The 26193-nt window shown below is 37.0% G+C and overlaps 1 protein-coding gene across 5 annotated transcripts in view; it reads right to left on the minus strand.

The window, feature by feature from the left end:
* LOC109569039 (glycerophosphodiester phosphodiesterase domain-containing protein 4-like) overlaps nucleotides 1-26193 on the minus strand; it is a 153551-nt gene that overhangs the window by 68139 nt on the left and 59219 nt on the right. Inside the window, exons 1-5 of one of the 5 annotated variants that reach the window (XM_070803963.1) lie at nucleotides 25437-25616; nucleotides 24583-24657; nucleotides 23627-23772; nucleotides 23146-23228; nucleotides 2740-2896 (exon numbers count right to left, since the gene is read on the minus strand). The exons of the other annotated variants lie outside the window; for them this stretch is intronic. Coding sequence (XP_070660064.1) covers nucleotides 2740-2896; nucleotides 23146-23228; nucleotides 23627-23772; nucleotides 24583-24657; nucleotides 25437-25491 — 516 coding nt within the window. The 5' untranslated portion in view covers nucleotides 25492-25616. Of the gene's footprint in view, nucleotides 1-2739; nucleotides 2897-23145; nucleotides 23229-23626; nucleotides 23773-24582; nucleotides 24658-25436; nucleotides 25617-26193 lie in introns of those variants that run through there. 5 annotated transcript variants of the gene reach the window in all.

Here is a 26193-nt window from a genome sequence, read left to right on the forward strand (position 1 = left end):
TGGAGAATTCCATGGACTGTATAGTCCATGGGGTTGCAAAGAGTCAGGCATGACTCTTGTACACTGTGTCAAGACGTTGTACATTGTTTCAGCATTACAGGTAAGAAAGATCAATGACTAGCAGGAAAAGGAAAGAGAAATTTGCACATATTTGTAGCTATAGATGTGAAACCTGGTTCAAGTGAACTTCTAACTTTTAAAGTAGTAGTGAGAAAAAGAGCTCTGGAATGACAGGGACTATTAAAAGTGAAATTCTAGACTCCTTATATATTCTCTAGTCAGAACCTCATTTAATAGCCTTAGTAGTTGTACAACACAATCTGACTCTAGATTTGCTGATTATACAACAAGGAACCTTATGTGTAGTAATCAACCATTTTAACTGCACTGATGTAAATCAATAAAGACAAATAACACAAATCACAATGAGAACAGCCTCTAAATAGTCCATAGAGTTTATTCATGATCACAAGAGGGGAATTAATTATTTAAAACTCAGAAACAAGGCTTGTTGAACCCTCCAGTATTATGGTAGCACATTTTTTTTCTTACCAGGCACACCTAAATGTCATCTCTCAAGGGAATGTATCTTTCTTTGAATTATTTATTATTAATTAGGGACAGACTATGTAAAGTTAGATGTTGACTTCTAGAAAACTGATAAAAGAGGAAAAGATTTTTGTGTGGTAGAGATGCAAATGAGTTTTGATAGAGAAGAGAACTCTAAAAGTAAACTTTATTGTCACAAAGTATATTAACCAAAACAATACACTAGATTTGTATCCAACTTAGCAATGCAATTTTAGTATTTCTTTGTTGCACTGAGTATTTGCATGTTGGTTTCTCACTTTTCTTTTGAGTGGGGTTTGTCATCCTGCTTGTTCCCACATGAATATGCTAAATAAAAATTGTACTCTGCTTACTGTCTATATGCATGAGAATTACATCTCTGTAATTTTGAGATTTATACTTTCACAAAAGGATATAAAAATGTTCCACACAAAGGGGTTTTACTGGATAAACAGGAACTCAGCTTAAGCTTCCAGAGACAACTCCCAGAATTTTTGTATCTATTCTTATTTCATTACTGATCAGATTAACTACTTAATTTTCACACTTAATCTCAAGAAAAACAAATGTACTAACAAATAATCATCAACTCACCACCATATCAATCCATAATTATACCTATCCAAATGAAGAGAAACCCAGAGTACTTTTCACAAAGAAAACCAATTTTTCTTCAGAAAATTATCCAAACATTCAAATATTTAAAATTATGTGCTATCACCACATTGACCACCAGTAAACATACAGTATGCAAGTAAAGAAAACACAAACAAACCTAAAAATAAAGCTGCTTAGATAACCATATTTGAACCTGAGGCTTCAGGATACTCCTCAGTAGCTAAAGCAATAGCAAAACAAAGCATTTCAAACATATCATCTAAATATGCTAAGAAAAAACTGTTAATCCTAAAAGAAGCCACCAAAATTTACTACAATAACATATCTAATCACACCACTTACCATGGAGACTTTTACCAGCCATATGTTACACAACAGATACAATAACAGCCTATTCATCTGGAACACACATTAGGCAAAACATCACCTATGACTAACTAAACCAGTAAATGTATTTTAATAAAGCATCTCTAGTTTCTATGCGTCTATTTATTCATGTATGATGAGACATGTACAGAGCTTACATATAGACACTTGGGCTATCAGATTGATCCCACTACCTTCATATATGGAAATAGTGCTTATAGGTTATGTACTCATATGGTAATAAGTATTCTGAGGTGATACAGTCATTACAAATCAATCTTTAGCTATTCCTAGTATTAACACTAGTTAACAGAATACATTTGAAGTGGATAAATTTACCCTCACATAGCTCTTTACTTCTCACTATTTTAACATGAAAAAAGATTAAATGGATCCTCTAGATTAACATTAGAGATAAATAAAATTCCATTCCACCTAGTACATAATCAAAAGTATTTGAAAATTGTTTTCCTAATTACACAATTAACTGATAAGAGAGCTATTACTACAGCTGCCCCCAACTATCTTAGCTCTGCTGCCACAGGTGCTAGCAATATGAATGCTTGCTGTATGCCTGCTCAGATATTTGTTGTCAAAATCAAAGACTCAAAATGAGTACATCTGATTGATAAAACCGAATTCATGTAGATTCCCTCTGGACATATGATAACCTAGAAAATGTAAGTTTGGTTTTAACTTTCTTGAGAAGGCAGGCTTGACTTTTATCACATGCAAATTTGACCTTTTGTTTTACCTATTTAAAATATTTAGGATAATTCTAAACTCTCGAACTTGTTATTTAAGCAATGCTATAGTCTCCTCATAACATATTTTCCTGATTATTCTATCTGTTTCTCCCATCTCCTCCCTATCTCTCCTTCCCTTCTTTCTTACACATTCATAGACACACAGACAGACAGAAATATATCTCCTCTTGCTCCAGTATACTATAATCTCTGAAACAAACCACCATCAATTCATCAATGCCTATGGTTCCTCTTAGTAATGATCTTATTTTAGTTCAAATGATACCTTTGCATGAAATGTTCTCCAACTCTCTCAAGTAGACTCATTCACACTTGCATCAAAATTACACTGTACACAGTGTACTTATCTCCAGGAGCAGCATATGACCATACAAGAGGGAGTAAATGCAGATTTTTTGACCTGGGGAATGTGTCTTACCCATGAATCTGCAAACCATTTGCCTGCATTCAGAGTTGACAGGAAATCCCAATAAAAAAAGCTACTCTGTTCATCGGAGGCATTTGGCATGACTTCCAAGATATTGGTTGTTCTTCTCAGGTCATAATCATGCATGAGGAAAGGCACCTCATCCAGGCTATATGCAAAGGGGAAAAGTAAGAGAAAGGGTCAGTAAATTGAATTCAGTCCTCTTGGTAGACAGGGTTCTCAGAAAGTCCACCAAGGTCACAAGTCTTACTCCTACCCAATCTCAGCAAGTTCAGTTTAGTTCAGTTGCTCAGTCGTGTAGGACTCTGCGACACCATGAATCGCAGCATGCCAGGCCTCCCTGTCCATCACCGACTCCTGGAGTTTACTCAAACTCATGTCCATTGAGTCGGTGATGCCATCCAGCCATCTCATCTTCCGTCATCCCCCTCTCCTCCTGCCCCCAATCCCTCCCAGCATCAGGGTCTCTTTAAATGAGTCAACTCTTTGCATGAGGTGGCCAAAGTATTGGAGTTTCAGCTTTAGCATTAGTCCTTCCAATGAACACCCAGGACTGATCTCCTTTAGAATGGACTGGTTGGGTCTCCTTGCAGTCCAAGATACAAGCAATTCATAGTTGATGTCAATATTTTAATGCCCTAGGGATCGGCATTTTCTGGTGTGTAATAATAATGTTTATGATGAAAAAATAACTTCTCTATCCATGAACTTTTTAGAATGGAGAGGAAGATAGGTAGAGTAGTGACTTTAGAGTAAAGTGAATGGGGTGAGGATGGGGCGATGCTCTGTGGTCTTCAGAGTCATGGAAAGTAGGCACCCAGACAATCTCCCTATGTTTCTCTGACCCATTTTCCAGCCAGGCACCTGCCATGAGTGAGTACTTCTTGTCCTAGACACTTCACATCAGGTCGTATCATTAGAAAAGATCCTAATTTTGTTTTCTGAAGTTTTCCTTGAAGAATCTCTACTTTTATGAGACTCTCTGTTATTTTCTCATTAAAATACCTAAGAAGAGAACTTTGTAATGGCTATCAGAGAGTAATAGGGTTGAAACTTAGCATCCTTCCCATAAACAATTTACAACTGGACAAAATACGGAAATAACTTTTTCAGTCAATGGACAACAATAAGCACAGCATGATGGTTTTGGAGAAAAGGTAAACAAATAAACAGCCTCTACCATTCTACAGGCTTTCTTCTTGCAAGTGAATACTGGACTGTGGTACTAAGAAAAACCTAAAAGTGACCCAGAAATTGTGCTGAAATGAGAAAAAAACTAGATGAAGGAGAGGTCAAGACAGCTAGACTTTGTGGATAAGAGTTCCACAGGAGATTGAGCTATGCTGAAAAGAAGACTGTTAGGGAAATATGTAAAGATTTTCCTTCAATATATGAATAAATATCAAAGGATACCCTTGTGGAGTAAAATTCTTTGAAGCCTGCTAAGAGCAACTTTGAGAAAAATTACCAGAAAATTCTAAGACAGTTTGGACAGCTTCTACTGGGTGTGTGAATGATTCAAGTTCCATCCAGTGAGAGTGCACAGATCTCAATAATAACTCAGGCATTCTCTAGAGACTACAGAGAGCTATACTTCTGAAACGGGGATAATTTAAAACTAGAATGACTTTAGAACTTCCACAAAAAGACTTTAAAGCATGTCAATGTATGGCAAAACCACTACAATATTGTAAAGTAATTAGCCTCCGATTAAAATAAATAAATTTATATTAAAAAAAGCAAGCCTCCAAAGAATCTTCAATCAACTGCATGCTACAAAAAGTCTAAAATTCTTTCAAGGAGAAGAAAATTTACTACCCAGCATGGTAAAATCACAAAGTCCAACATGTAAACAAAATTTATATGACAGGCAAGGAAGGAGAAAAATGTACCTATAGCCAGGATAAATTACCCAATAATGGCAAACTTGGAAAGGAAAGAGATGGTAAAATTAATAAATAAGGATGTTAAATGATACAAAATATACATATAAGTGATGTATAAAACAGATGTAAAGGAAAATATGAACATAATGGAGACATAATTGTAAAAATAAAAAATAAAGGGAAATTCCAGAGCTGAAATGAAAAAGTTTCATGGAAATGAAAATTCAATAACTGAATTTTGCTATTGAATAATAACTGAAATGAAAATTTCATTGGATGAAATTATTATCAGATTAGGTATTATAGATGATGTAAATATCACTGAATTTTCAGATGTAGGAATAGAATTTATCCAAAATATATATGTGTGATTGGAATCCTAAGAGAAGAGGAAAAACAGAAAAAAAAGTCTGAGGAAATGAAAGTTTTAAAAAAATCTCCAAAACTTTATAAAAATTATGCACCAATATATCCAAGAATATTAATGCATACAAAGAAAGATAAATATAAGAGTACACATACACATACCCACATTAAGAATTATTATAATACAATCTGTCAGGTTTTCAATTCTTCCAAAATTGTAAGACACAAAAAATAGGAACGTACAGCCCATTCAAAGGCAAAAAATAAATCAACAGAAACTGTCCCTGAAAAAGAGCTGATATAAGATACACTAAATACATTAAATATTAAAGATACTCAAAGAACTAAAGGAAGTTGTAGATAAAGTTAAAAAAGCTATATATGAATAAAATGGACATATTAATAAAGAGATTAAAAAAACCTAAAAAGAGAGCAGAAAGAAATTTTGGAGCTAAAATGAAGAAGTGAATAAAAAAATTGACTAGAGGGATTTAAAGGCAAATTAAACCAGGCAGAAGAAAGAATCAGTGACCTTGAAAATAGGACAATATGGGTTATTGAGTCTGAGGAAGAGAATAAAAAAAGATTGCAGAAAAGTGAAGAGTCTAATAAGGTAACCCAGACACCAAAGCTAGACAAGCACTACAAAAAAGGAAATTACAGATCAATATCCCTTAGGAACAGTGATCCAAAACTCAACAAAATACAAGCAAATAGAATTTAGTAGTATAATAGTAGGAATATAGACCATGACCAAGTGGAATTTATTCTGACATGCAAGGATAGTTCAACATATCAAAATCCATCAACATCATATACCACATTGATAGAAAAAAGGGGAAAAAATGAACATCCCAATTGATGCAGAAAAAGCATATGACAAAATTCTACACCCTTTAATGATAAAAACACTAAACAGACTAGAAATAGAAGGAAACTACTCCTGGGACTTCACTGGTGGTCTGGTGGCTGGGACTCTGTGTTCTCAATGCAGGGGGCTGGATTTTGATCCTGGGTTCAGGAGCTAGATCCTGCATGCTGTGATTGGGAGTTCATATGCTGCAACAAAGTATCTGGGACATGGTAACTGGGGATACTGCATGCTGCAATGAAGATCAAAGATATTGCATGCCACAATTAAGACCTGGTTCAGTTCAGTTCAGTTCAGTTGCTCAGTCGTGTTGGACTCTTTGTGACCCCATGAACTGCAGCATGCCAGGTCTCCCTGTCCATCACCAACTCCCGGAGTTCACTCAAACTCACGTCCATCGAGTTGGTGATGCCATCCAGCTATCTCATCCTCTGTCGTCCCCTTCTCCTCCTGCCCTCAATCTTTCCCAGCATCAGGGTCTTTTCAAATGAGTCAGCTCTTCACATCAGGTGGCCAAAGTACTGGAGTTTCAGCTTCAACATCAGTCCTACCAAAGAACACCCAGGACTGATCTTTAGGATGGATTGGTTGGATCTCCTTGCAGTCCAAGGGACTCTCAAGAGTCTTCTCCAACACCACAGTTCAAAAGCATCAATTCTTTGGTGCTCAGCTTTCTTTATAGTCCAACTTTCACATATGTACATGACTACTGGAAAAACCATAGCCTTGACTAGATGGACCTTTGTTGGCAAAATAATGTCTCTGCTTTTTAATATGCTGTCTAGGTTGGTCATAACTTTCCTTCCAAGGAGTAAGCGTCTTTTAATTTTATGGCTGCAATCACCATCTGTAGTGATTTTGGAGCCAGAAAAATAAAGTCAGCCACTGTTTCCACTGTTTCCCATCTATTTGCCATGAAGTGATGGGACCAGATGTCATGATCTTAGTTTTCTGAATGTTGAACTTTAAGCCAACTTTTTCACTCTCCTCTTTCACTTTCATCAAGAGGCTCTTTAGTTCCTCTTCACTTTCTGCCATAAGGGTGGTGTCATCTGCATATCTGAGGTGACTGATATTTCTCCCGGCAATCTTGATTCCAGCTTGTGCTTCCTCCAGCCCAGTGTTTCTCACGATGTACTCTGCATATAAGTTAAATAAGCAGGGTGACAATATACAGCCTTGACGTACTCCTTTCCCTACTGGAACCAGTCTGTTGTTCCGTGTCCAGTTTGAACTGTTCCTTCCTGACCCGCATATAGGTTTCTCAAGAGGCATGTCAGGTGGTCTGGTACTCCCTCTTTCAGATACAGCCAAGTAAATAAATATTTTTAAAAAGAAAAAAAAAAAATAGAAGGAAACTACCCCAATATAAAGACATATATGAAAAATCCAGAGTGAACACTGTATTCAGTGGAAAAAGACTGAAAACTTTTCCTCTATGATTAGGACTAGGCAAGGATGTCTGCTTTGAGGACCCCTGTTCATAATAGTTCTGGAAATTCTAGCCATAGGAATTAGGCAACTTAGGGAAATAAAATGCATACAGATTGAGAAGGAATAAATAAAATTACTTCTGTTTTTAGATGATATGATCTTATGTACAGAAAATTCTAAGATTACACATATACAAAAGAAAACCAATGAATGAATTCAGTGAAGCAGCAGGATACAAAGTCAACACACAAAAGTCAGTTGCATTTCTACATTTGAACAATCAGAAAAGGAAATTTGAACAATCAGAACAAGGATTTGAACAATCAGAAAAGGAAATTAGAAAAGCAACTGCATTAGCATCCATTTAGTAAAAGAATAAAGTACATAAGAATTAAACAAGGAGGTGAAAGATGTATATAGTGAAGTCTAGAAAACATTATTGAAATTAAGGTTAGAAGACATGTATAAATGGAGATAAGCCCATGTTTATAGACTGGAAGACTTCACATTGTTATGATGTCAATACTATCCAAAGCAATCTTACAGATTCAGTGCAATCTATTGACAAAATCTCAATAACATTTCTTTTAAGAAATAGAAAAATTCAACCTAAAATTCATAAGGAATCACAAGGAATCCCCAACAGCCAGAAGAATCTTAAAAAAGAAGAACAAAAGTAGAGGACTCACACTTCCTGATTTTAAAAAGTAGTATGAAGCAACAGTAATTAAAATAGTGTGGTACTGGCATAAAGACAAATTAATAAAGAGGCCGGAAACAAAGCCTCACACATATGGTCAAATGATTTTTGACAAGAGTGCTAAGGCCATTCAACAGGGAAAAGACATCTTTTCCGAAATTGTTCTGGGAAAACTGGACATTCACATGAAAAGAATGAAACTGGGCCCTTACTTAATACCATATACAAAAACTTAGATGAAAATATAGGGGAAAATCATGACATTGGATTTGGCAATGATTTTTTTTTCTATGATGACAAAGGTAGAGGCAAAAACAAACAAAAATCAGACAAATTGGCTTCATGAAAATCAAGAATTTATACATCGAGATATACTACTTACAACCTAAAAAGGCAACCAATAAACTACAAGAAAATATTTGCAAATAATATTTGTGGTAAGGGATTAATGTCCAGAATATAAAGAGAACTCCTAAATCTCAGCAACAAAAAAAACAAACAACCTGATTCAAAAATGGGCAGAGGACTTGACTACAAATCTGTCTAAAGAAGATTTGACTGGCTAATAATTATATGAAAAGAAGCTCAACATTACCAATCACCGGGGAAATGCAAATCAAAATTATAATGAGATGCCACCTCACAAAGATTAAGATGGCTCCTATCAAAAAAGCAGAAAGCAAAAAGGTTTGTTTGTTATTGGTGAGAATGTGGAGAAACCGGAACACTTGTATACTGTTGGTGGGAACTCAAGGTGGTACAGCCACTTTGGAAAAGGGTAATGGCAATTCCTCAAAAAATTAACAACAGAATTACCATATGACCCAGCCATCTCACTTCTAGGTATACACTCAAAAGACTGAAAGCAGTATCTCAATGAGGTATGTATGTACCCATGTTTATGACTACATTATTCACCATAGCTAAAATTGGAAGCAACAAGTGTCCATCAACTGATGAATGGAGAAGCCAAATGTAGTATATACATACAGAGGAATATCATTCATCCTTTTTAGGATGAAAATCCTGCAATATGCTACAACGTGAATGAACTTTCAAGACGTTAAGCTAAGTGATATAAGCCAGTAACATACAAAAAGTACTGTATGATTCCACTTACATGAAGTAGTCAAAATCATAAAGGAAGAAAGCAGAATGGGATTGCCAGGGTCTGGGGCTGAGGAGGAGGAGGCATTGGGAAGTATCATTTAATGGGTACAGACTTTCAGTTTTACTAGATAAAAAGAGTTTTGGAGATAAACAGTTGAAGTTTAGGCAATATTATAAATAATATATGTTTTATTTATTTTTATTTAAGTTAAAAAATTTTAAAAACTAATTAATTTATTTTAATTGGAGGCTAATTACTCTACAATGTTGTAGTGGTTTTTGCCATACATTGACATGAATCAGCCATAGGTGTACATGTGTTCCCCATCCTGAACCCCCTTCCAACCTCCCTCTCCATCCCACCCCTCAGGGTCATCCCAGTGCACCAGCCCTGAGCACCCTGTCCTATGCATCAAACCTGGACTGGCGATCTGTTTCACATATGATAATATATATGTTTCAATGTTATTCTCTCAAATCATCCCACCCTAGCCTTCTCCCACAGAGTCCAAAAGACTGTTCTTTACATCTGTGTCTCTTTTGCTGTCTTGCATATAAGGTCATCGTTACCATCTTTCTAAATTCCAAATTAAACAACTGACAAAGAATTAATCTCAAAAATATATAAGCAGCTCCAGCAGCTCAATTCCAGATAAATAATATATGTTACAACTAAACCATACATTTAAAAATGGTTAAGACGATAGTGGGAGACTTTAATACCCCACTCACACCTATGGATACATCAACTAAACAGAAAATAACAAGGAAACACAAACTTTAAATGATACAATAGACCAGTTAGACTTAATTGTTATCTATAGGACATTTCACCCCAAAACAATCAATTTCACCTTTTTCTCAAGCGCACATGGAACCTTCTCCAGGATAGATCACATCCTGGGCCATAAATCTAGCCTTGATAAATTAAAAAAAAAAAATTGAAATCATTCCAAGCATCTTTTCTGACCACAGTGCAGTAAGATTAGATCTCAATTACAGAAGAAAAACTATTAAAAATTCCAACATATGGAGGCTGAACAACACGCTGCTGAATAACCAACAAATCACAGAAGAAATCAAAATATGCATAGAAACTAATGAAAATGAAAACATAACAACTCAAAACCTGTGGGACACTTTAAAAGCAGTCCTAAGGGGAAAGTTCATAGCAACACAGGCATATCTAAAGAAACAAGAAAAAAGTCAAATAAATAACCTAACCCTACACCTAAAGCAACTAGAAAAGGAAGAAATGAAGAACCCCAGGGTTAGTAGAAGGAAAGAAATCTTAAAAATTAGGGCAGAAATAAATGCAAAAGAAACAAAAGAGACCATAGCAAAAATCAACAAAGCCAAAAGCTGGTTCTTTGAGAGGATAAATAAAATTGACAAACCATTAGCCAGACTCATCAAGAAACAAAGGGAGAAAAATCAAATCAATAAAATTAGAAATGAAAATGGAGAGATCACAACAGACAACACAGAAATACAAAGGATCATAAGAGACTACTATCAGCAATTATATGCCAATAAAATGGACAACTTGGAAGAAATGGACAAATTCTTACAAAAGTACAACTTTCCAAAACTGAACCAGGAAGAAATAGAAAATCTTAACAGACCCATCACAAGCACAGAAATTGAAACTGTAATCAGAAATCTTCCATCAAACAAAAGCCCAGGTCCTGATGGCTTCACAGCTGAATTATACCAAAAATTTAGAGAAGAGCTAACACCTATCCTACTCAAACTCTTCCAGAAAATTGCAGAGGAAGATAAACTTCCAAACTCATTCTATGAGGCCACCATCACCCTAATACCAAAACCTGACAAAGATCCCACAAAAAAAAAGAAAAAAAAACTACAGGCCAATATCACTGATGAACATAAATGCAAAAATCCTTAACAAAATTCTAGCAATCAGAATCCAACAACACATTAAAAAGATCATACACCATGACCAAGTGGGCTTTATCCCAGGGATGCAAGGATTCTTCAATATCCACAAATCAATCAATGTAATACACCACATTAACAAATTGAAAAATAAAAGTCATATGATCATCTCAATAGATGCAGAGAAAGCCTTTGACAAAATTCAACATCCATTTATGATAAAAACCCTCCAGAAAGCAGGAATAGAAGGAACATACCTCAACATAATAAAAGCTATATATGACAAACCCACAGAAAACATTATCCTCAATGGTGAAAAACTGAAAGCATTTCCCCTAAAGTCAGGAACAAGACAAGGGTGCTCACTTCCACCACTACTATTCAACATAGTTTTGGAAGTTTTGGCCACAGCAATCAGAGCAGAAAAAGAAATAAAAGGAATCCAAATTGGAAAAGAAGAAGTAAAACTCTCACTGTTTGCAGATGACATGATCCTCTACATAGAAAACCCTAAAGACTCCACCAGAAAATTACTAGAGCTAATCAATGACTATAGTAAAGTTGCAGGATATAAAACCAACACACAGAAATCCCTTGCATTCCTACACACTAATAATGAGAAAATAGAAAGAGAAATTAAGGAAACAATTCCATTCACCATTGCAATGAAAAGAATAAAATACTTAGGAATATATCTACCTAAAGAAACTAAAGGCCTATATATAGAAAACTATAAAACACAGGTGAAAGAAATCAAAGAGGACACTAATAAATGGAGAAATATACTGTTCATGGATCAGAAGAATCAATATAGTGAAAATGAGTATACTACCCAAAGCAATCTATATATTAAATGCAATCCCTGTCAAGCTACCAATGGTATTTTTCACAGAGTTAGAACAAATAATTTCACAATTTGCATGGAAATACAAAAAACCTCTAATAGCCAAAGCAATGTTGAGAAAGAAGAATGGAACTGGAGGAATCAACCTACCTGACTTCAGGCTCTACTATAAAGCCACAGTCATCAAGACAGTATGGTACTGGCACAAAGACAGAAATATAGATCAATGGAACAAAATAGAAAGCCCAGAGATTAATCCACGCACATATGGACACCTTATCTTTGACAAAGGAGGCAAGAATATACAATGGATTAAAGACAATCTCTTTAGCAAGTGATGCTGGGAAAACTGGTCAATCACTTGTAAAAGAATGAAACTAGAACACTTCCTAACACCATACACAAAAATAAACTCAAAATGGATTAAAGATCTAAACATAAGACCAGAAACTGTAAAACTCCTAGAGGAGAACATAGGCAAAACACTCTCTGACATACATCACAGCAGGATCCTCTATGACCCACCTCCCAGAATATTGGAAATAAAAGCAAAAATAAACAAATGGGACCTAATTAAAATTAAAAGCTTCTGCACAACAAAAGAAACTATAAGCAAGGTGAAAAGACAGCCTTCAGAATGTGAGAAAATAATAGCAAATGATGCAACTGACAAAGAATTAATCTCAAAAATATACAAGCAACTCCTGCAGCTCAATTCCAGAAAAATAAATGACCCAATCAAAAAATGGGCCAAAGAACTAAACAGACATTTCTCCAAAGAAGACATACAGATGGCTAACAAACACATGAAAAGATGCTCAACATCACTCATTATCAGAGAAATGCAAATCAAAACCACAATGAGGTACCATTTCATGCCAGTCAGAATGGCTGCGATCCAAAAGTCTACAAGCAATAAATGCTGGAGAGGGTGTGGAGAAAAGGGAACCCTCTTACACTGCTGGTGGGAATGCAAACTAGTACAGCCACTATGGAGAACAGTGTGGAGATGCCTTAAAAAACTGGAAATAGAACTGCCATATGACCCAGCAATCCCACTGCTGTTCATACACCCTAAGGAAACCAGAATCGAAAGAGATACATGTACCCCAGTGTTCATCGCAGCACTGTTACAATAGCCAGGACATGGAAGCAACCTAGATGCCCATCAGCAGATGAATGGATAAGAAAGCTGTGGTACATATACACAATGGAGTTATTACTCTGCCATTAAAAAGAATACATTTGAATCAGTTCTAATGAGGTGGATGAAACTGGAGCCTATTATACAGAGTGAAGTAAGCCAGAAAGAAAAACGCCAATACAGTATACTAACGCATATATATGGAATTTAGAAAGATGGTAACAATAACCCTGTATACCAGACAGCAAAAGAGACACTGATGTATAGAACAGTCTTTTGGACTCTATGGGAGAGGGCGAGGGTGGGGTGATTTGGGAAAAAGGCATTGAAACCTGTATAATATCATATGTGAGGCGAATCGCCAGTCCAGATTTGATGCATGATACAGGTTGCTTGGGGCTGGTGCACTGTGATGACCCAGAGGGATGGTATGGAGAGGGAGGTGGGAGGGGGATTCAGGATGGGGAACACATGTACACCCATGGTGGACTCATGTTGGATGGCAAAACCAATACAATATTGTAAATTAAAAAAAAATTTAAATAAAAAATGCCACCACAATATATTTACTTGGGAAACCAACACAGATAACATTTGTTTTCTAGGTGAATAAATATGTCTCAAAGTGGAAAGATGAAGAGTTTAATTTACGTACATTTAAAACATTCCTGTTATTAGTACTGTGCTTAAGAAATCGTTGGGCATTTAGTATTTCAGGTAAATTTATATCTTGGCTTAGGTTACCTTTGTAACTCCAGTTTAAAATGTGAAATAGATCAACTGACCTAGAATATGATTATAAATTAAAATCTCACTATATTTATAAAGTGATTTAAAAGATATAAAAACATTTAAGTCTATCTAGTAATTCATTTAAATTGTTAGACTTATATGAATTACTTAAAAGTATTTTGAAAAGACTGAAATCAGACCACTGGAGTACCTAAAAAAAGAAAATATTTAAAATTCATAACCCCAGTTTAAAACATGTAAAGTATTTAATTAACTAAAAAGGTCATTAACTATTTTGCAAAATATCTAAAAAACGATATTTAAAATGTTAGACTTATAGAGAAAACATAGGCAGAACACTTTTTCACATAAATCCAGCAAGATACGAGTTAAAGGAGGAGGTTCTCTACTACTCCCACCCCTATAATGGAAGTTTATATGTCCCAATTCCATTTATTAGAAAGACTGTCTTTACTTCATTTATCTTGAGCCTTTGTAAAAAATAAACATATGGGTTTATGTACTGGAATCTATTTCTGGATTCCCTATTCTGCTCAATTAATTTGCGTGTCTGATTCTCCTCCATTACTACACTGTTCAGATTAATGTAGCTAGACAGTATGTCTTGAAATCACATAGCGTGAGTCCTCTAACTTTATTCTTTGTCAGTTTTGGGGTAGGTATCCTAGTTCCTCTGTCTTTGCATATAAATTTTAGAATCAGATTGTCGTTTTTTTAAACTGATGGCATTCTTGTCTGTTTAAAAATTTCTATTTTGAGATATATGTAGATTTACTTGGGTTTGTAAGAAATAATACTGTGAGTTTTCTCCAACAGTAACATCTTGTATATAGTACAATATTACAAGGAAACTGACATTGATAAAATCACTGACCTTATTCAGATTTCATTAGTTTTACATGCACTTAAATGTGTATGTGCTCATTTTACCACATAGACAGATTCAGGTGACAACCACCAGAGTCAATATGCAAAGCTGTAAAGATATGAGAACAATCTTTTATCATTTATAGCCACAGACATCATGTTCTTTCCCCCTGTTCATCCCAGGCAATCACTGATGTATTTTCAATCATTTAATTTTATGATTTTGAAAGTTATATAAGAAAGACAGCATACAGTATGCAACCTTTAGAGACTGGCTTTTTTCATGCAGCACAATTCCCACGAGACTTATCCATCCAAATTGCTGCATGTATCAATAGGTATAGGTGGCCTTTTGGCCAACTGCATAAATTTTCTAGAGAAATACATTCAAGTCCTTTGCCCATTTTTTTTTTTCTTTTTTATTGCTGAGCAGTATTCTACTGGGGCTTCCCTGGAAGCTCATCTGGTAAAGAATCTGCCTATAAGACAGGACACCCCAGTTCAATTCCTGGGTCAGGAAGATCTGCTGGAGAAGGGGTAGGCTACCCACTCCAGTATTCTTGGGCTTCCTTGGTGGCTCAGTTGGTAAAGAATCCACCTGCAATGCGGGAGACCTGGGTTTGATCCCTGAGTTGGGAAGATCCCTAGAAGAAGGGAACGGCTACTCACTTCAATATTCTGGCCTGGAGAATCTCAGGGACTGCATAGTATTCCATAGTATGGATACACCACATTTGACCATTTACCTCTTGAACTTCTTGAAGGAAAATGGAGTTGTACAGATGTTGCCCATTATAAACAACACTGTTATGAACATTAATGTAAAGGTTTTTGTATTAACATCAAATTTTCCCTCCCTCTGGAATAAATTAGTAGTAGTGTAATTTCTGGGTTGTATGGCAAGTATGTATTAGGTATTTTAAGAAAGTGCTAAACTTATCAGAGCAGCTATACCATTCTACATTTCTTCCAGTAATGTGTGAGTGATCTGGTTTATCTACTATCATTAGAAGATATCACTATTTGTTAAACTTAGCCATTCTGATCAGTAAGTAGTGATTTTAGTTTTAGTTTTCATCTTTTTAATATCTGCTAAAGTTGAATATTTTTTCATGTGCCTATTAGCTATCTGTGTATTCTCTTAGGAAAAGTGACTGATTATTAATTTTGTCCATTTTCTAAATGGATTTGTTCAGAATATTTTTTGTGCTGTTGAGTTGGACAGTTTCCTATATATTCTAGATATATGTCTTTTGTGACATACATATTTTACAAATACTGCCTTCTCATCTGATACTTTTCTTTTTATTCTCCTCACAAGGAATAGAATAGAAGTGTTTCACAGAATAGAAGTGTTTTACTTTGAGATCCCATTTATGAGTTTTCTTCATTTCATGGACGGTGCTTTTGGTATAAAGTCTAAGAATACTTTGCCAGTCCTAAATCCCAGAGATCTCCCCCTCTTTGGTTTTCTAAATATTTTATAATTCTACAGTTTGCATTTAAATCCTAGTAAATTTTGAGTTTTTGTGCTTTTTTCTCCTCTAAACCACCAGCTTTAGGTTGAGGGTCACTTTTATTGTATCTGATGTCCAATTTCTCTAGTACTATTTATTTTTCTTCTGTTGTTTAGTTTTTTTTTCACTTATATTCATTATGGTAAAATATATAAAACATAAAAGTTGCCATATTAAAACGATTTTTCGTGTTCAATTCAGTGGTACTACATGCATATACAATGTTATAGGAACGTCACCACTATCTGTTTCCAAAACTTTCTATTAGCACAAACAGAAACTCTGTAACCATTAAGTAACTCACCATTCCTCCCTTCCCCTAATACTGGTAGTTTTAATTTACTTTCCGTCTCTAGGAATTTGCCTATTCTAGATATTTCATACACACAGGATTATACTTTTTTTATTTCTAGCTACTTTCACCTTAGCATATTGTTTTCAAGGTTCATCTGTATTATAATATCCCTGTTGTTGGAAACCTTATTAATTTTTATGGCTGAATAGTATTCCATCACACACACGTACACACACACACACACACACACACACACACACATTTTATTTATTCATTCATTTGCTAATGGATCCTTGGGTTGTTTCCAACTTTTTGCTATTATGAAAAATGCTGCCATAAGCATTGGCATCTAAGTATCTATCTGAGTATCTGTTTCTACTTTTTCATTGTATATAAAAATGTATACCCACACCTAGGAGTATAACTGCTAGTTCATATAGTAATTCCATGTTAAGGTTTTTAAGGAATTAGAAGCTGTTTTCCATAGTGACTATACCACTTTGACTTCCACCAGCAATGTACATGGTTTACAACTTCTCCACTTCCATACTAACATTTGTTATTTTCTATGTTTTTAACTATAGTCATAATAGTGTGAAGTGATTTCTGATAATGGCTTTGGGGCTTCTCTGGTGGCTCAGTGGTTAAAGCGTCTGCCTGCAATGCGGGAAACCTGGGTTCAATCCCTGGGTAGGGAAGATCCCCTGGAGAAGGAAATGGCAACCCACTCCAGAATTCTTGCCTGGAGAATCCCATGGAGGGAGGAGCCTGGTAGGCTACAGTCCATGGGGTCGCAAAGAGTAGGACACGACTGAGCGATTTCACTTTCAATTTCAGTGACTACTGATGTTGAGTATCTTTCCATGTGCCTTTTGGCCAACTGCATAAATTTTCTAGAGAAATACATTCAAGTCCTTTGCCAATTTTTTTTTCTTTTTTTGCTGTAGGCATCAGTATTTTATTCTTTGTTTAATCCAAATGCTTTAAAAATGGAAACTCAAAGAATACTTTCCACCTGAAACAATTAAACTAGATACTGATCTTGGGGGCCCCAATGTTGACAATTTGATCTCTGGTTCCTCTGCCTCTCTGAAACCCAGCTTGTAGATCTGGAAGTTCTTGATTCATGGACTGCTGAAACCTTGCTAGCATGTGAAATAAGCGCAACTGTGTGGTAGGTTGAACATTCTTTGGCATTGCTCTTAATGCTTAACACATTATAGCAATGAAGATGGTAATCCATTTTCTTTTATACCTATTGAAGCCAAAATAGTAAAGCCAATTTTGTGGCAATAGTGTCATAGGATAAAATAGAATATCACCATCCAAAACATTTTAAAAAAATTTAAAAATACAAATCCTTATCAGATGTACGATTTGCAAATATTTTCTCTAATTGTGTAATCTGTCTTTTGTTTTTATTGGTAATGCCCTTTGATGAGCAAAAGGTTTTAATTTGGAGGAAGTCCAATTCACCTATTTTTTCCTTTTGTTGCTCATGCTTTTAGTGTCATATAGAAAGACTCACCACCAAATCCAGAGTCATGATTTACCCTTGTGTTTTCTTCTAAGAATTCTATGCTTTTACCTCTCATATTTATGTCACTGATCCATTTTGAGTTAATTTTTATATATTTGGTGTGAGGCAGTGGTCAGTGAATTGCCTTGCATTTTTGTCAAAATCAGATGGCATCAAGAAAATGAAAGAGAACTTAAAATGGAAGGAAATTTTTGTAAATCACATGTGTAATACAAGAGATGTTCTCTTTAAATCATGAATTATCTAGAAGTGAATTTGTTTAGTTTCCAAGTGTTTGGAGATTTTCTTGTTAACTTTGTGATTCATTTCTAGTGTGATTCTGTTGTGGTCAGAGAACTCATTCTGTATGTTTTCAGTACTTTTAAATTTGTTTTTGTTTTGTTTTTGGTCCAGGATATGGTCTATATTATATGTTTTGTGGATACTGGAAAACAATATATCTTCTGCTGTTCTTGCGTTGAATGTTCCATCAGTGTTACTTTGATCCTGTAGGCTGATGGCATAGTCCAGCATCATCTTGTTGTTCTGCATATTTAATAGTTTTCTGTTTAGTCTTACATCAATTACTAAGAGAAGGGTGTCATCGTTCTCAACTATAGTTATAGGTTTGTCTATTTCTTCTTTTAGTTTTGTCAGTTTTTGCTTCATGTATATTGCAGTTCTATTCTTGGGTTCACACACGTTCAAAATTGTTATGTCCTCTTGATGAATTTACTTTAATCATTATGTAATGTTCCCTGCTTATTGTGGTTTGCTCTGCTCTGAAGTTTACTTTGTCAAATATTAATATAACTACTCCATCTTTTATTTGTATATTTTTCCATCCTTTGAGTTTAACCTATTTGTTGTTGTTCAGTTGCTAAGTTGTGTCTGACTCTTTGCAACCCGATGGACTGCAGCATGCCAAGTTTCCCTGTCCTTCACTATCTCCCGGAGTTTGCTCAAACTCATGGGAGTTGTTGATGTCATCCAACCATCTTGTCCTCTGTCATCCCCTTCTCCTCATGCCCTCAATCTTTCCCAGCATCAGGTCTTTTCCAGTGAGTCAGCTCTTTGCATCAGGTGGTCAGGTGGTATTTGAGCTTCAGCTTCAGCATCAGTCCTTCCAATGAACATTCAGGACTGACTTCCTTTAGGATTGACTGGTTTGATCTTCCAGCTATCCAAGGGACTCTTAAGAGTCTTCTCCAGCACCACAGTTCAAAAGCATCAGCTCTTTGGCACTCAGCCTTGTTTATGGTCCAACTCTCACATCCATACATGACTACTGGAAAAAACCATAGCTTTGACCATACAGACCTTTGTTAGCAAAGTGATGTCTCTGCTTTTTAAGATGCTATCTTGTTTTATGATAGTTTTTCTTCCAAGGAGCAAGCAATTTTAATTTTGTGGCTGCAATTACCATCTGCAGTGATTTAGGAGCCCATGAAAATAAAATCTGTCACTGTTTCCACTTTTTCCCCATCTATTTGCCATGAAATATGGGAACAGATGCCAGGATCTTAGTTTTTCGGATGTTGAGTTTTAAGCCAGGTTTTGGGAAAAGCCTGTCTATATCATTATATTTGAGGTGAATTTATTGTACACAGCTTATAGTTTATGTACTATATGTATTTAATGCATTATGTTTTAATATATATAGTCTACCAGTATATGTCTTAATTTGTATATTTAGAGTACTTATATTTATTATATTTGTTGGTATGTTATAATTTAAGTCTGCCACTTTGATACTAGTTTGATGTTTGGTTGCTCCAACTTTGTTCCCCTGTTTTCTCATTTTGGCTTTCTTTTGGTTATTTGAACATTTTTCATAGATAGTATTTTTTTTTTTTTTTTTTTTACTACAGTTGACCCTTGAACAATGGGGTGTTATGGGCACAGTCAAAATTCATACGTAACTTTTAACTCCCAGTATCTTAACTACTAATAGTCTTCTATTGACTGGAAGCCTTACAAGTAACACAAACAGCTGATCAAAACAGATTTTGTATGCCATATGGATTATGTTATTATTTAATAGGTATGGAGCTTCAGTTTGAGAAGATGAAGAAGTTCTAGACATGGACGGTTGTGATAGTAGTAAAACAAGGTGAATATACTGAATGCCATTAAACTGTACACTGAAGAGTAGACTGGGCTTCCCCAGTGGCTCAGCAGTATAGAATCTGCCTGCAATGCAAGAGATGCAGGTTTGATCCCTGGGTCAGGAAGATACCCTAGAGAAGGAAATGGCAACCAACTCCAGTACTTGCCTGGGAAATTCCACGGACAGAGGTACTTGGTCTATAGTCCATGGGGCCACAAAAGATTCAGACACCACATAGTAACTAAACAACAACAAAAAGAGTAGATATATGTATAACAGATTCATTTTTCTGTACACCTGAAATTAACACAATATTGTAAATCAACTATATGCTAACAAAATTTTCTTTAAAAATGGTTAAAATGAAAAGTTTTATGTTAAATATATTTAGCACAAAAAAGTCACTTTCTCTAGAAAACTTCTCTCAGTACTTCACTCTTAAGTAGGCAGAGAAAGGAGAGGGGTACCACTTCTTATACCAGGGCAGAAATCGTTACAGGGGTTTGCTTATACCCTGCAGGGCCACAGCCTCAAGCTGTGATAGGGAGGGGAGGGGCTTTTGTGTGGTGTTCCCCTGAGTAGGACTGGTATGGTCAAAACATTTATAGCCTTCTGGGCAATCCTACTGCAAATTCTCTGGCTAGAAAAAGCAGATTTTCTTTTTCCCTCTGCAGCTGTAGGTGTTTCGGTGCACGTCTCTTCAGAGCTCATGTCAGGGTATATGAGGAAAAAACCAAAACAACCAACAGGAAACTTGCTCCCTACTAGGAAGTTCCTTCAATATTATGAACCAGCCAGTCCACCTCCAAATCTCCACCTTTCAGAGTCTTCTGTCAGATGGTTTGTGAATTTTGTCCAGTTTTAAACTTTTTTTTTCTTTTACGTATTTCTAATTCTTGGAGAGAACAGGGTGGAATGTGCTGAAGTTTTAGTAGCTGCTGTTTGTGCATTTCCACAGTCTTGTGTTCCTCTTTTAGAAGTTAACAACATTTTCAATTCAGTTCAATTCAGTTGCTCAGTCATGTCCAACTCTTTGCGACCCCATGAACCGCAGCATGCCAGGCCTCCCTGTCCATCATCAACTCCCTCAGTCCACCCAAACTCATGTCCATTGAGTTGGTGATGCCATCCAACCATCTCATCCTCTGTTGACCCCTTCTCCTCCTGCCCTCAGTCTTTCCCAGCATCAGGGTCTTTTCAAATGAGTCAGTTCTTTGCATCAGGTGGCCAAAGTATTGGAGTTTCAGCTTCGATATCAGACCTTCCAATGAACACCCAGGACTGATCTCCTTTAGGATGGACTGGTTGGATCTCTTTGCAGTCCAAGGGACTCTCAAGAGTCTTCTCCAACACCACAGTTCAAAAGCATCAATTCTTTGGTGCTCTGCCCTTTTTATGGTCCAACTCTCACATCCATACATGACCACTGGAAAAACCATAGCCTGGACTAGATGGACCTTTGTTGACAAAGTAATGTCTCTGCTTTTTATTTATTTTTTCTTTCTTTCTTTATTTTTATTTTATTTTTAAACTTTACAATATTGTATTGGTTCTGCCATATATCGAAATGAATCCGCCACAGGCATACATGTGTTCCCCATCCTGAACCCTCCTCCCTCCTCCCTCCCCATACCATCCCTCTGGGTCATCCCAGTGCACCAGCCCCAAGCATCCAGTATCGTGCATCGAATCTGGACTGGCGACTCGTTTCATATATGATATTATACATACTTCAATGCCATTCTCCCAAATCATCCCACCCTCTTTTTCTTTCTGGCTTACTCTGCCTTTTAATATGCTGTCTAGGTTGGTCATAACTTTCCTTCCAAGGAGTAAGCATCTTTTAATTTCATGGGTACAATCACCATCTGCAGTGATTTTGGAGCCCCCCAAAATAAAGTCTCTCACTGTTTCCACTGTTTCCCCATTTTACTACTTAGTAATTCTTGATATTAGATTTTCCTGTTCTAGTTACTGCTGTGGTATTCCTGTTCTGGCTAGACTATGACTGATAAGCAATATTTATTAGTGATTAAGTCTAGATTATGACCATCAATGTGGATGGTGGAGGTATGTGGAGGAAGTGGTAATGGGAAATGAAGACATCAAGACACAGAGAAACTGAAGGGTTGGAAGGGTCATCTACACCGAAGTTGAAGTCACAAGTAAGATAAGAGAGAAAGACAATGTGCCAGGAGCTCATTGGCTCAGCATCATGACCACATTAGGCCACGACCTCTAGGCACTTGCACAATGAACCCAGAAGCTCTAGAAGAACATCCAGTTTCAGTTCTGCTTAAAATATCCTGCATGAAACAGCTGAGTAACACCACTGTTAGATAATGTCAACCCTAGTCTGGGATCAGGAAATCTAGTTCTAATCCTGGCTTTATCATGTACTGATCCACAAACTAGTTATTTCTCATTGGGATGCCTTTGGCTAAGCTATTGCCTCTACCCAGATTCCCCATCTCTGTTTGGGAAAATACTATTTTTCCTTCAAGGTGCAACACGAATACAGTTCTGAGCACAAAGATCATTTTCCACAGAGTAGGAGGGGTACTCACCCTCCTCCACTGAGGCTCCACTGCATTTGCCTTACTCTTTTCTGGACGGCCCTCACCACACATGGTCCTGTACTGTGTTTATTTGTAAACATGCCCTATTTCCTTCACTGGCTGGGAACAGCTCTTAGGCAGGACTATATTTCACTCATTTGCCTCTCCCCAGCACTCAAAAGAAGGATATAGTAGGAATATAGTAGGTACCCAGGGAATGTTAATTAAATAGGTTGCTAAGGTGGGGCATGGGAATGAGTTATAAGCATGCTTGTAGGGGGTACAAGTTTGAGCTGTGTGTGGAGACTACACAGAGTGATCTATGAGCCTGTGATGAGCATGTAGGGGTTGCAGATGTGTGGTTGGTAAAGGAGAAGTGGTTCATGTATGTGTGTCATGGGCAGATGTCCCATGTGAACATGGGAGAAACTCCCAGGGGCTTGCCCTCTCTACAGCCTAGGCCAGGCTGGAGTTGTCCATGGCACTGGTCTCTTCTCCTCCCACCCTGGCCCCTTCTTTCCTACCTTATTTGCACATCACTCTCCAGTCCATGGGCCCCTTGTTCAACAGCTTTCTCAAAGGACATTATGGTATTCTCAGGTCCCAGCTGTGTAAGAAAAGGACATCAGGCCTTTAATCTCACAGTCTTTACTGCCAACATCCCTTGTACGGTAGGGAGGGGACCCAGTAATGACAAGACTTTAGGAAGGAGAGTTTGGCTCCCTTGGCTCTTTTTTCAAAGAATCTGCCTATATTCTACTCTACCGAACCTGATTTGGGGACTTGGTTCATCTGAGGCAATGTCATTGGGTACAATAAAAAAAAAAAAAAGACTGAGAATTAGGTGACCTGGGTTCAAGTCCAACCTTTACATTTAACTCCTTATTTCTGTCATCTCAAGCCAAACTCTTTACTTCTCCAGGGGCTCCTGGATCTGATGTGCCATTGTCTCACCCACACCCATGCACATCTGTACTCACCAACATCCATCATGCTCAGACCTACCATGGGTGCACCTCTATGACCAAAGAAGTCCGGCTTGGGTGCTAATTTATCCTTCTCCTGAACACAGGGAGAATAAGTCCCAAATGGCACCACATAGAGACATAAAAGGATAAGGAGGAAGGGCAATCCAACAACCACTTGCAGAACTGAAAAAGTTGGAAGGAGAAGGTGACAAAAAAGAAAAGAGGAATAAAGAACCATCCCAAGCAAATAACTATCCCCAAAACAACAGTCAGTAAATGCCTACTGCATGGGTTCATTGAATCTATGGACTCATTGATTTACTCTCAGTTTCTGTCATATCCCCATATTCTTTCAGTGACTTGAAAGTAAAGAACTATTCAAATAAAAAGTGTTATTAAGTCAAAATTATTGCAAATGCAAATTTACAAGGGAATGAGTTGTATAAGAGGTAGAAGGAGAGGGAATGTTAAGGAATAACTTCTCAGAAGGAGGAGTAGTTTGGTTGGTTCTGAGAAAGTCCTCAAGCCCTTAAGGATCAGCCTAAAATGCCCCTGTACTGAAGGCAGTGAGGGATAGTAGAAGGGATACTAGTTTAAAGAAATCCAAGTTCAAAGCGAGACTACTATTTTCTAATTTTGTGCCTTAGACATGTTGTTTAACCTCTTCGGATCTTCACTTTTCTCATTCTGAAAAATGGAACTATTTTGCTACTAACATCTATCTCATGTAATTAATATGCCAGGGTTGACTCATCACAGGTTCTCAGTAAATAGTAGACACTTCTCTCTTTCTCCTCATTCATCTCTTAAATACACACACAGACACAGACACACAGACACACACACACACACACATACAGCCTGACCATAATACCTGTTATCACTGGCCACTCCCCAACACATACTATTTTAGACTTTGGAGGATTTTACCCATTTGTACACTTAAAAATTACCACCTATGTTGCTTTCAAATCTAGATCTGCCAGCTCTAACCTCTCAACTTTGTGAGCATAGTACACCACTTGTTTCTTCTTCTTTCACTAGTATTCTGGTATCTTCTCATTCTAGCTAAAATTCAGGAAATGAAAAACAAAAGAGTCATTGTAAGTTCTTGCCCCCAGAAACATTTCCTGTAAGTTCTTGCCCCCAGAAACATTTCCTAAAATCCACTGGTCACATACACATACACACGTGTACACTCAATGACAACACTACCAATTGAGTTTTTCTCTTTCCTGCATCCTTGCACAAGTCAGGAAGCAGGCACTTCCTGTTTAACCAGCAGTAAAAAAAAAAGACATAGAAGAAGATCCTCCTGTTTCTCAGTTAGGGTGCTGAGAGAGAATTCCATTCTCAAAATAGTTTCATATACAGCTCTTGACTCTTGTTTGTTTCCATGATATTTCACTGGGGACTGTTTTGAAGTACTAAGATGTGTTCAGGGGATATCTGCACTTGGTTCTAGAGTTGAAAATAGTAATATTTGAATATAAACTAAAAGAACTCTGACTTGTACCATCACTGGTCAAATAAAACTAAAATTCCCTCTACCCTCCCCACAACTACTTCAATCTATTCCCAGTCAATGTGTAACAACAGAGAGAAAATTCTTATTTTTCTAGAAGCAGAATCCCTTTTTAGAAGAGGGCCTGTCTGATCAGAGAAATGCTGTGACAGGCCATGTAGGGTTGTGAGTTCGACCAGAAGAAGCATGCCTGAGTAACAAGCTAAATGAATTTCAAAAAGCTACAGTGCTGGCTGTCTACCAACCTTGTCTGGCTGAGTAAAGTACACTAGCTAAAGTCAGAGCTGGAAGAATCAGGGAAAGTTCCACCCTTAGGACATACCTTCTCCTTCCAAATGGATCAAGTAGAAGGCCACAGGCCAGGAAAGCAAAACCATCGCAGATATGCTGCTCAGGTGTATGTAGGGAGCAAAGACCTGAGAGAAAGCCAAAAGTCAGGCTGAACACATCTGGACACACAGGGCTACAACTAAGGATGGTGCTTACCTGCAGTGACAGCCCAATGGTGAGCCATCTCTCTCTCCAAAAAGTTAATAAAATCCACATCAAAAATGAGCAAAGCAGAATCACTATCAGAACCATGATCTAGGGAAATAAAAAGAATATCTTGACTTCTTTGGGGCTTCCCTGATAGCTCAGTTGTTAAATAATCTGCCTGCAATGAAGGAGACCCCGGTTCGATTCCTGGGTTGGGAAGATCTGCTGGAGAAGGGACAGGCTATCCATTTTTCTTGGTCTTCCCTTGTGGCTCAGCTGGTAAAGAATCTGCCCATAACGCAGGACACCTTGGTTCGATCCCTGGGTTTGGAAGATCCTCTGGAGAAGGGAAAAGGCTACCCATTCCAGTATTCTGGCCTGGAGAATTCCATGGACTATATAGTCCATGGGGTCACAAAGAGTTGGACACAACTGAGCAACTTTCACTTTGACTTCTAGACACTAAGCTCGGATCAGAACTGTCTTTGGGAAATGTGCATGAGTGTGTGATAAGTCACTTCAGTCACGTCCGACTCTTTGCAACCCTATGGACTGTAGCCTGCCAGTCTCCTCTGTCCACGGGATTCTCCAGCCAAGAATAC

Source organism: Bos indicus, chromosome 15, assembly GCF_029378745.1.
Source record: "Bos indicus isolate NIAB-ARS_2022 breed Sahiwal x Tharparkar chromosome 15, NIAB-ARS_B.indTharparkar_mat_pri_1.0, whole genome shotgun sequence".
In the NCBI taxonomy this organism is placed as follows: domain Eukaryota; kingdom Metazoa; phylum Chordata; class Mammalia; order Artiodactyla; family Bovidae; genus Bos; species Bos indicus.